Raw genomic sequence first — 15,913 nt, 5'->3', positions numbered from 1 at the left:
CCTTTCTCTGATCACAATACTATATTGCGCTGTTGTATCACGACTGTAACATCTGAGACGTTTCCTTTCTAATAATAACGTGTTTCCGTAAAAGGATGACGTGAGGATGCTATTAGGGTTTATCATACTCTAAATTTCTATACAATAGAATTTCAATAAATTAATATTTGGATTTATCATTAGATAATAACTTAATTTATTGAGGGTAATATGTTAAATTAATAATTTTGATGATAAATTTATTAAAGAATAAAATTTAATACATTTATTTCTCTGTACAAGATAGGATAAACCGGTTGGAGCTTGTGTCCACGTGGTCTAGTACAATTAACAAATTAAATTAATTATAGTAACCCGTCGTCATGCCATTATTAAAACACGAATCTTAAGCAAATGAAACTGAGAATATTTCTGTATCAATCATTCAATCTAGAAAAATGCATTACGTATTTCGGTTTGTCTTTTAGCGATTCATTGGGTTTGAGAGATATTAAATTGATTTTGCTTCTGACCATCAAAACCGATGATGACTCAAATCTCTTACTTTAATAATCCGTAATTATTAACCTGTTAAGAAATGTTTTGGCCCCACGATTATAAAATAATGAACTTTATATTACAAATGAGTTGATGGGTTCTCCGCAGTTGCTATGTGAATGATACAAAGAGCATTGGGTGACTTACATTGTCACAAGGCACTAATAATATTTTAATTCGGGGCAGATCCGAGGTCCATGTCTATTCAGATAAATTAATTCTTAGTTCAAATTGTTAATTTTTTTTAAGCAAAAATCTTGCCATTAACTTCAACGAAATTTGAGCTCTAGAAACATAAACACCCTACCATTAATAATATATTTTATTAATCTTGAGGTGAATACCTCACACGATTAAGGAAATAAAAGACTTTCATTGTGTTTGAAGACCATACAATCAAATAAATTGAGCTCCGTTTTATAATATTTATTCTATTTTAGAACTTGGGTGTGACCAAAATATTCAAGATAACTGAGGGCGGTGCGATTGCAGAAATATTCTAAATTTCAAACAAATGTGAGAGGAGAAATATGATTTGTTAAACTAAATGGAATATATAGAAAATATTTATTAATGACGTGGCTACTAGTTCTGATCTCTAGATCAGACCAAATATTGTATGGGTTTCTCAAGAATCTTTTAAATAGAATAATCAAAACTTTAATTTAATGTATCAAATGCTTAGGGGTGTGAAGAGCATGATAAGATTATGATATCAAACTTAGTTTATTCACACGCAATATAATAATTGAATTCTTTATTATTCCTCTTTTCATATCTTATTAAGTAATGTTATAATATTAGTGAATTTTTAAATTATTATCCAGATGCAAGATCTTGAATGGACCACATTCAATGGAAGTTTACTAGTAAATTCCTCTTCCCCTTTTGGTTTTTTTATTATTTTATCCTTTTGGTGTTATTAGAATATTCGTTACACTTTGAAATGGACCCATAAGTGACATAAATTTACTTATTTAAAAACAAAAAGAAATAAAAAAGATATATGCTAGTCTGGCACAAAAGCGTTTTGGTTCATATAAGAGCTTCTTCTCCTATAAAGTAATGTAATAAGAGCACGTATAAATAAAGCTTACATTTACCATTGACAAAGCAGAAACATTTGCTCTACACACATGCACGTTCACTATAAGAATATATTTTCATGTAACAATTTTTAATATTTACAATTACTATAAGGAATGTTATTACAGCATAACATAAATTTTACTATTAGCCTAAGTTACAATTTGTGTAAGTTACTACCCATGATTTTAACCAGTCTAACTTGTTACTTTTTTAAAAAAAAAAAAAATTTCAACGTCATCTGTTGAATTGGGCAACTGTAAGTTACATGAAACGTAACTTAGCAATTGCCTTACTACTAATGTTATATATTAATAAGTTTTTACTGCATATGTTTGCATGGGAAAAAAAAAATTTAATCATGAAAACTAATATATAATGATGTAATTTAATGGTTATAATTCAATATGTATTTTGAAAATTTTTGGATATTCACAAGCACGTTTAAGAAAAATTCAATATAAAAAAAGTCTTGACAATTAATATATATATTTTTTATCATTTAATGCATTAATATGTATTTTTTAAATCTTTTTACTTATTCTTTAATTTATTGTATATGGAAAATATGATTGTAGGGCTTAACCAACATAACTGTGACATCCATTAAAGTCAACTCCATATACTTTTATAAAGTACTTTTTTTTTATTAATAAAAAATACCTTTTCAAAGTGGTCCTTAATTTAAAAACAAAAACAAAAAGCAAAAATAAAAGTGGTCCATTAGGTAATAATATATATCCGATACCGATGAGATGGCGTAACAAAATCCGATACTCTTACGAGAATACCCTCTTAAACCTACTCTAGGTCAAGGACAAGTATGTTGCCGGAGCCAATCGCATCCAATCAAATAATGAAAAAAAAAAAAAAAAAAGTGTAATGAAATGAGAAGGCGCATAATCCCCCGTTTGATTTTTCTGCCTCTCAATCTTTCAACTTTGAATTGAACGCTTCGGATCAGAGTTCAGACACAGACAAAATAACTGTTACGGCCCCTGCCCGCTGCTATCATTTTGTAGGGAGTGTAAATTCGCTCTGCCTACGTGGCCACTCAGTCAGAGGCCGTCACGTGAACCGGGGAGACCTAGATTCATTCCGCTGGGCCCCATCGCGCTGAGATTGAGGACCCACCGCACTTTCTGTATGGTCCCTCTCTGTTCCATTCTCAACACAGCTTCCGGAGTTGATGTACAAATTGTAAAGTATTTCCTTAATTTTTTTTTTAAGTATAATCCAACAAAAAATTAATCTTTTTTTGTCCATGTAAATGAAAATCGAATCTTAAATATCTCTATATTTGTCATAAATTTATTTCTGAAATTGTAGATTTATTTTGTTGAGAAAATCAAACTTACATAGATTACGTTATATGTGCCTGGTGGAAAAATCAAATGTGACATTATTATTATTATTATTATTTTTAAAAAAAAAAAAAAAAGAGCCCCGAGCCCCAATGCAGTACAGCAGTAGTATTGTGTGAGAGGATAACACTAGGGCTAGTGGGAGTGGGTCCAAGTGGGCAGACTTAAGGTTTTAATCTGACAGGCTGTGTCGGAGCGTGTGCCACCGGCAGCGGCAGGTTCAGTGAGACCGCCGGGTTTTGGGAAAACTGTCATTTTGATATTCACATTTGATTCGATGTCCACATTTTTTTGCGTGGAGAGTACTAGGGCATGGCCCGATCTGTCCACGTGGGACCCGCTAAAGTTAAAGTTCCAACTGCCTACTAAGGATTCAAACTAAAGATTTTGATCGGTAAAATTTTTTATTTAACGATGGTGCATGTAGAGTATGAATTGAAGCCTAAAATTTTATTTTAAATATTATGACATGTGATGTACCATTTATTTATTGAATTATTGATTTTTTTGGGTTTTAAATAAATTAATTATATTATTTTACCACCTAATAAATGGATACTAATAAAATTTATGGGTATATAATACTACTTTATACTGTCTCTTTTTTTAATTAATATATGTATTTTTTTATAAATCTTATAATAATATATTTTAAAAATAAAACGACCAAGCTTGATGGTTTTATAAATGTACCATTGCAAAAAAAAAAAGTATGATCTATTGGGCTTTCAAGCGTGTGTTGAAGTAGACAAACAACAAATTACAATGGAAAAAAATATTAGAGAACTTAAATCAAATTTTTTACTAGTGCAGATTAAGAATCCTTATCATACTTGAATTAGTTTTCATATTATCTAAAGTTTAATACTTTATTTTTCTTTCTACCTTAGAACTTTGTTTTCCTCTTACTTCTTAGTTTAGGATAATTAATATTAATATAAATAGCTCTCTCTTCTAACTCTTAAAAGCACATTTGAGCTCGATAATATTTTCAATAATCAAGCTGTGTGTGATTTCTTGAGTTTAGTTAATTCTCGATATTTTATGAAATCAACGAGTCTTAACACCTACATTCATGGTATTCTCTCGAATTAACATGAATTTAAATAGTTATTTTATTTCGTTATTCTCTAGAATTAATAAGATATTAGAACTTTAAATTTATGGTGAATCACTTATCATGATACTTGTTGAAAATAAGTTATAATGAGCTAGGGCTACAAGAGAAGAGTATGGATTAAACGTCTTATCACAATTATGATTTGCCAAGTGAAATGAAAACTAAATGATCACCTTAAACTAAATGTATGCTAAGCTCATAGCACTTCATACGTGATACGACCACCCGAGCTAGCACTTAGCAGTTTCGATGTTTCAAAAGCTAGCAGTGTAAAGCCCCTGGCTTTCGAGATTTTGTACGCCCAAATTAGGTAGATTGGGGTCCCCACATATCTTCTTCTAATGTGGTGGGTTTCAGTTGAAAATTTCAGTCCAGTCTACTCAATTTGATTAATTTAACTGGAGTGGCTGTTCTTTTCATTTCCCTTTCAATTTTTCCTTTTAAAATACAAGTCAATGTTGAATGAGTTCTTATAATTATCTGTGTATCTCCCTTCTTCTTTTGGTCAATCATCACCTTATTTGAAAAAAATTAAAGACATCCGTATTCAAGTCTTATTTGTATTATATTTTCAAGAGTCATCTTATAGCATCTGTAAGCTAGTATTCTCCTTTGAAGAGATGTTACAATTAAACAAACTATTATTTTCGACTATTTAAGTTAAAAATAAAAAGAAAAAAAAATACCCCAATGAAGCCACATATATATCAAGTGAGTTGTGTTAATTACTTACAAGTCCTTTTATCTTTCTCCACGTAATTTTATAATTCAAACATAAAACATTCATTTTTAATATATGTATTCAACAAACTAATGTAACGTTTCATGTTATAACATTCTACAAATATGAAATTTCTGTTGATTTATCTCTTTTTAAAAAGTTAATAATTAAATATACACGCACGCTATAAGAGACTCGAAATCTAAGACTTCTTGTGAACACTATTCACTAAATAGTACCACTCGATCTCAAATTCTTTGTCGGCATTAATTATCTCCAATATTGGGACACATCAATTCTATAATTTGAAAAAGTCTTGAGATTTATTTTTTATAAATAAAAAGTATTGTCATTATCAACATACCTATTCCCTAAACTACACGTTTAGTAGGTATTTTTCCACGTGAAGGGCAAAAAAAATCCTTCAAATTCCAAAGAATTTGCCTACAAAATCTTTTGAAATCTCAAACTCAAATAAAAATAATTAAAACAAGAAGTTTAAAAAGAAAAAAAAGAAAAAAAGAAAGCTGTACGTCAATCAACATTGACACATTTCCACTCATAAGCCTGCCTTGCTTTGGCTGGATAAGCAATCACTTTCAATTTTAAAACACTCTCTGTCGATCATTGATGAATCTGCACTATTGTCACAGGTGAAAGAATGCTTCTTCTAAAGTTGACGTGGGCTTAAATTAATTAATTTATATAAATATCAAAAGAGGGTTAACTGAATGGGCAAAGCCGAAAAGGGACCTTCCAATTAAGTCACCAACCATAATTGTTGTTGGTGTTGGCCACATCGATCCTGGCAATTCATAGCATGCATGCTCTTTCCCTTTCCCATTCTGTGTGAAATTTTTTTTGGCATTTGCGTAACAGAGGAATGATTTGATGCCCAGTTGATGACAACAAACTAACACTACTATATATTTACTTACATGAAAGTATTTGATATTTTCTTCATCCATTTTTTTTAACACCCAAAACAAATGGATATTTCTTCGGGTTGAAGCTATGTACCCTTATAATTTTTTTTTATAAAACTATATTTCACATCAAATGAGAAAAGGGAAATGTGACCTTTTAGCACATTAATTTAATTTGTACATTTCATATTTTGATTGCGAAACCAAATAAAAATAAACATAATCCCAAACATTCAAGTCTCAGTTTGAGTTACAATTAACGTAGCATTCATCTATTAAATGAGATTTAAATAATTTTATAAATTATAAAATCTATAATCGAATAAATGAGCGACACATGGTATAGAGAATTAAGTTGGAACTTAAATGTTGGGTTCTACAACATTATTGAAGAAAATTTAATGGAAGACAAGGTGCCATTCGCCCTATTCTAAGTGGGAATAGATAACTATTCAAAGAGGTAATTATGAGGTACGATGTATCAGTAAAGAATTCCATAAACCTGAACTTTGCATGATTAACAGGCTAATATTAGTGCCGTTTATCCACAAGAAGAAATTCGAAGTGGAAACGGAAGAACTACAAATTTCAGCCAATCAAAGATTGACAATTAGGCAGTGATTGTTTATGGGTTCAGCAAAGGGCGTGACAACCCAATCTTGTGTTTGTTGATAACGTAATCTCGCAATATTCTAAAATATTACCAGCGACGCATAGGCTATAGAGAGCAGGAGCGTGGGCCCTCTCTCTCTCTCTCTCTCTCTCTCACTCTTTTTTAATTGATTCCTTTTGTAGGTCCCTTCTTTGCCAAAATGAAAAATGGAAGGAAGGAACAATACGTTGTCTTTCCTTAGGTTGTCAAAAGAAAAAAAAGGGAGAAAGAGAACGATCGAGTGAAACGTCTGTGCCTCACAACCGTCCAAAATATTCTGATTTACGATCCATAATCCCATCACGTTTTTGCATGGTTTAGATGTTGTTTCCACTTTTCTCTTCCCCCGCAGTACCCTGTTTAATTCATATTAAAGCTTCATTTTTCTTTCTTCCTTTTACCCACATTATGCAAATTACAGCACATAATAGCCAATTAAAAAAAAAAAAAAAAAAACTGTCTACTTAACCATTTTTTATGTATTTCATTAACTAAAAGTTAGCATTTTGAATCCGAGTTCTGATTGCTTGGGAGTTCCATAGATTTTTCTCACACACACACACACACACAAAAAAGGACAATTCTTTCAAAAAAAGGGAAAATAGGAGAAACACGTGTGTTGTGTAAACTTCGCTTTTAGAGTTCTGAAAGAGAATAGGGGACCACAGCAAGGGGTAAAATTGGCAACTGAAAAAGCGACAACAGTAATATGATTTTAAATTATAATCAAAAGAATAGAGGGGTAAATTTGGCAACTGAAAAAGCCACAACAGCGATGTAATATATTATTATAATCAAAAGAATAGATAAAGTTATCATATCTTTAAAAAACAGACAGAGGACACGTGTAAGATGCAGACAACAAAAAAGGGACGCGCTCTTTTCAACAACCCTACTTTCGTGATTTGTCAATAAGAGAGATTATTATTAAATACATAAAAAAATAAAATAATATAATATAATAATATAGACAGGACAACAACACTCGTACACTACTAAAGTGGGGAGATAAGGGCCCCACGCAGCCCCATCACTCACCACACGGAGACAAACATGAGTCCCCAATAACAAGTGCCTGTACGATTTGAACTTCTCTAGAGGCTCGAGTTTAACCAACTCACCTTTTCTCTGCACACAATATCTGGTCTTATCTCGTCCCTCTCTCCACCCAAAAACAGTACACCCGCGGGGTCACTCGCCCTGCCTTCAGCACCTTCTTCTCGGTGAAAGAAAATTTTGATTCATTGAACGGTGACATTGGCTGATGAAATAGTTCCAAAGGCCAAATAATTAAAGACAGTGACTTCATGAGATTCACCACCAAACAAGGCAATAAAATTGATAGGGACATCGAAATTTAACTAAATCTAAAACATTTTTGAGAGTGAAATCTTTTATTATGTGCCAGACATTGAGACAGCGTAACTTCACACACATATATTTATAAATGTCGAAAAAATAAAAGATGCTACTATTTTACTACTACTATTTCTGAAAAATATAAAAATTCTAAAACAACAGAGTAGAAGAAAATTTGATGAACATAAAAATTTAACCCAAATAAAAAAATGAGGAACCTCCATCACAACCGCCAAAAGAAGGAAAGGGTATATCTTTCTTCTTTCATTTTTGCCCCTCTTTCCTCCTTTGCCCTACAAAAAAAATTTATCGAGACCACCTTCTCTTTCATTGCTTATCCTTTCCCACCACCGAAACCAATAAAATATTAATTAGACTTCAAGATCAACTTTGTCAGATTATAAACACAAGTGTACAAAGCTGAATACACATTTCAAGAACATTTCACAAAGAATCATTTTCCCCCACTGTTTCAAACTTCCTTTCCAAAATTGTGGGTCCGCAACCCAAATGCTGAGTCTTCGGATTGTGCTTTCATCAATGGATCCTCATTTATCCTTTCCATGCGGCCAGAGCATGCAGATTCTGTAATTTACTTGGGCAATAAAATCTATTCTCCCTTCAAAATTTATACATCCGCAATCTAATTCATCTCACTAGGCACTATGTATTTTTTTGTTCCCTATATGAGTGTTGCAGCTTAAGGCACCAGGGCACAATTCTTACTCACCAGCGGGTTGTTTCTGCTCCGCTGGTTTCACCTGGACCGCAGTGGGTACTGCATGAACATATGGGAAGCCAGGAGGAACAAGCTGATGTTGCTTCCCAGAAGACTGTGTAGTAGCAAATTGACCAGCATGGACAAGACCCTGTGAAGGCAAGCCACCACCTTTCATATTGCTAACTGCAGCTACAGCCTTGGCCGGATCAGAAGTGCCCGAATTAGAATGAGTAACTGGCGTACATAATGACAGCATCCCAGAAGAGGAAGTTGCCGAGGAGCCAGGCTGCTGCTGCAGCTGTTGATCACGATGCCTTTGGATGAAAAACCCACCTCCAGCTGAGGCTGATGAAGATGTACTCGTGCCATGTTGACCTTGAGGTTGCAAGTAAGCAGCAGCATTGGAGAATAACAGTTGTGCTTGTTGAAATGCATGTTTTGACATTTGTTGCTGCTGCTGCTGCTGCTTAGCTCCAGTACTACTTGAAGACGAGATATTGGGGTTCCCAAGCATTGATGGAACTGGAGATGACTTCCGGCCAGGCATTGATGGTGAATTCTTGGCTTGCTGAGATGTTAATGAGGCTTGGCCACCTTTGTTGCTGGTGGAAGTGGTGACTGTTGTCCTCGGGCTTCCACCTGCACTAGTCTTGGACATTGAAGTTGTGGGTGAACCTACCATCATTGGAGGAGAAGCACATTGGTTATTGTTTGGTGGTTGCCCCTGTGCGGATGATGATTTGGGGTTAGCTGCAAATGATATTTGTGTGTGGCTTTGCTGTGCTCTGCCTTGGTGTTGGGGAAGATTTTTAAGAGATGATGTGGAAGATGGGCCAAGAGATTGTGAAGCAACTTGAGAAGTGCTTGTCCTCCCAGAATTCTTCCACTGCGGAGATTGAGATGGGGGGCTGCTACTTTGGACAAGGTTTTGTGGAAATACAGACAAGGCATTAGGGAACTTTGCAGCCATAGATGATGCAGGTAGATGGTCAGAGTAAACAGTTCCATTACTTGTTGCTGGGGTTTTGCTTCGTTGGGGGGCAGCAGCAAACTGCTGGTGCTTCTGAAGATGCATCATTTGTTGCTGACTCCGCTGCAGTTGCTGCTGCGCAGCAGAAGCATTGGCATTGCTCATAGAAGCAGGCATAACTGAAACATTACTCCGGGCAGGCACAGAAACAAGGTTAAGGGTTCGTGTTGAACTATCAAGTACAGTGTTGCTTGTCATTGCAGAAACCTGTGCATCAGTTAAATCCTGCCTTGAGAAAGCAATGGACTGCCCAACAGTTGCAGGTGGTTTTCCAGTCATCGACTTTCTTTCTTCTTCCGCATTAGAAGCATCATTACCTCCATTTTTGCTTTCTTCAGAAACACGGTAATTCTTTTTCTGCTGTGCTGCCTGGGCAGCAGCCACAATCTGGTAGTTATGCCTAAAAGCCTCTGGAAGGCTCTGAAGAAGAGCAGGATTATGTGCAATGGAAGAAATGTCAAACCCAGGAGCTGTAGCAGCACCATTAATAGGAGCAAATGTCATTGCAAAAGTTTGAGGTGACACAGAATCAACTCCAGCCTTGGAGCTCTGCTGTTGCTGCGGCTTCTTTTCAGATGTACTAGTGGCACCACTCATTGATGCAGTAGTCATAAAAGCAAAGTTTGGTGGGGGTAAAGTCATTGCAAAATTTTGGCCATAAATGTTCATATTTGCACGAGATACACGACTATCAGCAGTTGATGGGCTCTCTTCGCCACCCATTTCACTCTCAGGCTGGCGAGCTTGATGAGGAGCTTGTTGGTTCTGTTGTTGTTGCCGCTGCTGCATCTGTAGTTGAGGTTGGTTCTTTGGGGTTGGAAAACCTTGCAAAGTACTACTGGTACCATTGATGCCACTGCCATGTGGCCTCTGCTGCTGATTCTGTAAATGTTTATGGGACGAAGAGGAGCCACTGGAAATGCTTGCGTTTTGATGACCTTGTTGACTTTGCTGTGACTGAGTTGGTAAAGGTTGCTGTAGTTGCTGCTGCTGCTGAAGCTGTGAAGGATGAAGCATTTGAGAAGAATAGAAAGTAGACCCATTAAAGAATGGCATAGGTTGAGTATGAGTTCCTCTATAAGGAGGCGGTGCTCCTACATGTGCAGAAATTGGGAATGGGTACCCACTGTTCTGCAAAATTGCCAGGTACTGGGTCTCATTGGCCGGCATATTTGGGTAGTTGAAGCTCATTGCTGTGGCTGGAGCTCCAGCTGTTGCAGTAGCACTAACTGTGGCAGAATTTAATGCACTGGATGACACAGCACTACTAGCAGCCGGAGGAGACTTAACAGATCCAGGTCGAACAGCAGCAGCAGCTGCTGCCTGTTGCTGGCTCAAAGGAAAGATAAAAGCTGGCGCGTGCTGAAATTGACAGAACCAAAGAATGCATTGTTTAAAGAAAATCCAAGAACAAAAACCAAGAATTATAAATTGCAGAAAAGACCTATTACCAGTATGTTACTAGGAGCTCCTGGTGGTAGAGCTTGCTGAAGTAAAACCTGCTTTCTTTGTGCAGCATCCATAATGGTGGCAGGCTGAGAACTTTTGCCATCTTTCCCAGAATGACTAGGAAAGATTGCCAGACCCTGCCCCTTATCTGGCACAGTATTCACACCTCTTCCTGAAAAGCTTCCTTGCAATTCTGTGGGAGGCACAACATTGAGATTGCACGCTGCCTTGGCGCCATAAAGTGAAGCAGAACCAGCTGCCGCTGGCCAGAAAGGATTCATTTTTGTAAATTGCTGGTGGTAGTGTATATTCCGAGCAATGTAGCAATGCGTTGCACACCTTTTTGGTCTAGGTTGAGAAAACAACACATGTGGAGGCTGCACACAAGAAGTTTTAACTTCTATGAGGAGAAATGGATCTAAAAACATTTGTAGTTAAACACCCCGTTTTTAGTAGTTAAACAACACCGCCCACCCCCCCCCCCCCCCCCCCCCCCCCCCAAAAAACAAAAAAAAGAAAAGAACCAAAAAAGAAAGAAAGAAACCACATGTCGTACAGCAGCAGAAGAGACAGCAGTTCCATCCATGGATACAACTCCTTGTAAAGGTGCCATGTATCTGCACATAAAACTAAGAGTCATCTCCCCAATAAAGAGCCAGCAGAACATGAACACAGATTCCCAATCATCAAGAGCATTTAATAGAATCTCAATAATCCGTACCCCATCGGAGGAAGGGCACCAGGCCAACTAGCCATTGAGAGTGGAAGAGGCAAAGAATTTGATTGAGCTGAAATACAAAATGAGTATATTAACAAACCAACCAAGACAAATTTCAAGAGAACAAAATGTTCACAAAGATCATTATTATTATTTTTTAAAAAGAAGACCCATTTACTTTACCAGTTTTCTCAGGGACTGGAGGTTGCTGCTGCTGCTGCTTTTGGTTTTGGACATGCTGCTGCAGCTTGTTGCCAGCTACGCTACCACTACCGCTACCACTATCCCTATCACTCTTTTCCAAATCAAAGTGAAGATCCACATTCTTCTCTTTACCCACAGCTGGCTTCTGCGGTTCACTTTCTTCAACTACAGTCTTTGCCTTCTTTTGTTCTGCTTCAACACTCGCATCATCTTTGACAATTTTCACTTCCTTCTCATCAACCTTTCCCACAGGCTTCTGTTCCTGAAAGCGTCCAAATCAACATATTAATTTTTCCGAAACTTGAGATGGGGAAGAGAGAACAAATTGTTGACCTCTCACCGGTTTCATATCTGCAGCCACAAAGTCAACCTCACCGTCCCTTTCTGGTGACGATCTCAATGGAGGAGGAGCCTATGACCCCGGGGGGGAAAAAAACTCATCAATCCCTTTAAAATTTCAGACAAGGAAAAATTAACCATGTTCTTTAAAGAAAAGATCCTCACCATCAGATCTATGTGGAACTTTTCCTCACGCTGGATTTCAACCTCAGATGGCGCTGAATTCCTAAACAACGAAGCATAAAAAATCAAGAAAGAGATCAGAAAAAGCAATTTCTAAACCAAACAAAAGGTTCGGGGGAAAAAAAGACAACTCACGCTTTGTTCACAGCCATATTGTCTCGACGATCATCATCTGATCTGAGACCACCGTTGGATTCCTTCTTGGGGGACTTAGGCTCCTCCTTTGCGACACACAAACCTCCTCCACTCTCCAATTCTTCAGTCAAACCCTTTGAATCAGCTAACAAAGCCTTACTCTCTGGCTTCGCAGACTCCAGCTGTGGCTCAGAGGCTTGTGAGCTCCCCAAATCGTAAGAAATTGAACCATTCTCCGCAGCTGCAGTGGCCGAATTCTTCTCCAAATTCGGTGAAGCTTCGGCCTTGGCAGATTGATCCGTCTCAACCTTTGTGCTAGGCGAAATGGGACTGCTACGCACCGAAAACATCGAAGTATTCTCGTCATCATACTTGACAGGCCGCGGCCTCTTCCTCTTTGGAGCTGCAAATCCAATAAAAACAGAAAAACTCCATCACTTCTTCAAAACAAACCATGAAAAAAATCGAAACCCAAGCTTTATGAGCTGAAAAAATAAGCGCACCAATAACAGACATGGGAGCAGTGGAAGAGCTAGAATTTGTGGGCAAAATTGAAGAAGAGTGAGGAAGTGTAGATGGAGAGTTGGAGATCGGAGAAGAAACTCTGGATTTTGCATCACCGCTGGGCTTCTTGTTGTTGTTGTTATTACTAATTTCCTTTGAGGCCGAATCGGCACCCCCAATTTCTTGCTTCGACGGACCCTGTGGCTGCCTCATCATCCCGTATAAAACTTCAGCGATCTCGATCTCAATCTCATCCTGAGCTGATGACGATGACTTGTTGGTCGTTGATTTTGGTGGCCTTTGCTTCGGTCCGTTGGGCTTCTAAAAACACAAACAAAAAAAAAAAATCAATACTCAATTCAAGTAATCTCAAAATAGATATTAAAGTAAATAGTAGCCAGCAACTGAAACTGAACTGACCATCTTTTTCCTAACTGAAACATTAGAAGACGTGGGCGAAGCCGGAGCTGGAGTGGCCATCACTGTCGGAACACTAGGCCTCACCGGTGACGTAGACGGTTGCCGGTGAATATGTTCTCCACTAACTCCACCGGCACCGCCACTTGAAGCCCATTCATGCGACCTCTTAGTAGATGCTGAAATTAAAAAAAAAAATTAGAACACCAAACAAAACAAAAATCGAAAAAACGCACATGATATATTTAAGAATAAATCTCTTCCACCTCTGTACCTGACCGGGCTTTTCTAGGTACCGACACGCCAATCATCTCATCCGGGGCCTTCCAGGTACCGATGGTGGTTGCAGTGGTGGATGAAACCGTCGGTGGCGTCGCTCTAACAACTTTCGCCGGCGGCGGAAAACTCTTACGACTATGATTATTATTATTACTATTACTATTGTGATTATTACTACTATGATGGTGGTGATGGTGGTGATGATTGTTATGATGATTCAACATCGACGATGATGACGTGGATGGATTCGGTGGGAGCATCCGCATAGAAGAAGAATTTCCTCCACCTCCGTCGTCTTCATCGTCATCTTCATCATCGTTCACACTCTCCTCTGAAGTTTCATCACCTCCATCTTCTCTCATACTCCCGTGCATAAACTTATCGCTTCTCCGCCTCTTACTACTCCTGCTCAGCCGATCTCTCTCTCTTTCCCTGTCACGCTCACGCTCTCTGTCACGGTCACGTTCACGCTCACGCTCACGCTCGCGGTCTTTCTTCCGATCTCTTAGCCTCGCCGTTTCTTGTAACTCCAATATTCCGTCTTCTTCTGCCAAAAAAAAAAAAAAAATTAACACAAATCAGAATCGATGAAACGACATGGGTTAGTTTGAATAGAAAATAACGAGATTAGATCTGGTGAGAATTGAGACCTGGAGAGTCCCTAAGACTATTACTACGGTGTCGTCTTCTCGACAAGCCATTTGACGCGGCCAAAGTAACTCCTCTTCGTGCTTCTCTGTTTCTGTCCATCTCTGTTTCGTAGTGGAAAATCAGGTTGGCTTTTGATTCTAATCTCGTCTCTCATCAATGGAAAAGTGACATGACTGCGCCGGAAACAGAGTTACTAGTCATCGGAATTTGGAGTTTTCACGGTGGTTTCGGTTTAAAAAACAAAACCGAATAAATTATTCAAAGATCTTCTTCTATACAAGGCGATTCACTAGCCTTGAAAGATCTCAGCTTTCGCTTATCTCTCTCTCTCTCTCTATACTCGTTTCCGCCTCTCTCTCCCTTGTCCTCTTTTTCTGGTTTGCTCGCATCTCATCGACTCATCCTCTTTTCAGCTATTTCACTCTACTCACAAGCCCTTTGAACGGCCACGATTCGTGGCTTTATCACAAGATATAATCTTAACCGTTGATATCTCGACAGATCTAACGATGCATATTGAACGAAACCAACATGGCAAATTCTGGACCGTAGATTAGTATGTTGTCAGTAGGTTTATTAAATTTTTTCCCGGACATTATCACCACGTGTCAAGCCCTTTTCTTCTCCCTCAAGCTTCCGAGTTTACACTTACTATCGATTTGGTATATTACTATATTATTCTAACAAACAAATAATTTTTTTTAAAAAAAAAACTATGATTTGTACTGTAGTCTCTCTCTACCCCCTGAGAAGGAGTGAGAAATTTGTTGCCCACGAATCACGATCAAATTGAGCCCTTGAATTTCCCAAAGTGATGTCGTTACTGGCTATATCCGGTTCTCCGGTTGCCATACACCTTGGTAAAAGCAAACATGACGATCAAAACTTCAAAAGGAATCTAGGTGACCGCAGAAAATATCGTTCCAACCGGTCAAATTCATTATTTCAGTTCCCACGTTTTCATTTTCCTTTTTAAATATTACAGTGAGAGATTAAATTACAATTTATTTCCAAAATGGCCGCTATCTGGCCCCACAAGAAACAGCTAAATTGGTAAATCCACGGATAAGATCTACCATAACTAGCAAAAGAGAAGATCTACGCCGTTGAACATTGTCTGATGTGGCGATAACGACCTTTAAACAATCCCCAAAGCCAGATTCCAAGACACAAACAAGTCCAAGCTGGCACCGAACCAAGAGGCCCGTGGATGTCGATCAGCGTGCTGGATCAAGACCGTTGGATGTACACAATCGACGGCCACAATTCACTTCGCAGCGGGTGAAAGGACCTCTGAGTCACGGTCACGGAACTTCCGAGAACTGTGGACCCCACATTAGCTGCCGGTGTAGAAATTATTTCCTCGCGTTGGCCTATTGTCACGTTCTGTGGGATGCGGCAGCTTCTGGTGACGTGTACTGGGCCCCACTCGTAAAATTATAAAAAAGCGACCAACGAATCGAAGTATCAAACCTTGAAACCAATTCGCTCGGTCAAATTTCACCGCGCAGTAAGAAA

General features: G+C 37.8%; 1 protein-coding gene across 3 annotated transcripts; it reads right to left on the bottom strand.

Moving 5' to 3' along the window:
- Positions 1–7,825: 7,825 nt before the first annotated feature.
- LOC18031517 (protein TIME FOR COFFEE) lies at positions 7,826–14,969 on the bottom strand. Of its 3 annotated transcripts, none has more exons than XM_006419830.2 (12): positions 14,395–14,969; positions 13,740–14,291; positions 13,469–13,644; positions 13,048–13,369; positions 12,545–12,947; positions 12,392–12,452; positions 12,228–12,299; positions 11,867–12,149; positions 11,687–11,753; positions 11,510–11,582; positions 10,968–11,342; positions 7,826–10,878 (listed from the first exon to the last, which is right to left on the bottom strand). In XM_006419830.2, exons 1-12 carry the CDS (start codon positions 14,492–14,494, stop codon positions 8,488–8,490), a joined length of 4,875 nt encoding a protein of 1,624 aa, XP_006419893.1. In that variant the 5' UTR covers positions 14,495–14,969; the 3' UTR covers positions 7,826–8,487. The 3 variants fall into 3 exon arrangements, with proteins under 3 accessions (XP_006419893.1, XP_006419894.1, XP_024037185.1); XM_006419831.2 differs by having other exon boundaries at positions 11,522–11,582; XM_024181417.1 differs by lacking the exon at positions 14,395–14,969 and having other exon boundaries at positions 13,732–13,821.
- Between the last annotated feature and the right edge of the window lie 944 nt (positions 14,970–15,913).

The sequence above is a fragment of the Citrus clementina genome, unplaced genomic scaffold (assembly GCF_000493195.1).
Source record: "Citrus clementina cultivar Clemenules unplaced genomic scaffold, Citrus_clementina_v1.0 scaffold_9, whole genome shotgun sequence".
In the NCBI taxonomy this organism is placed as follows: Eukaryota; Viridiplantae; Streptophyta; class Magnoliopsida; order Sapindales; family Rutaceae; genus Citrus; species Citrus x clementina.
The sequence above is the reverse complement of the archived record's forward strand: the minus strand, read 5'-3'. Positions and strand labels throughout refer to the sequence as shown.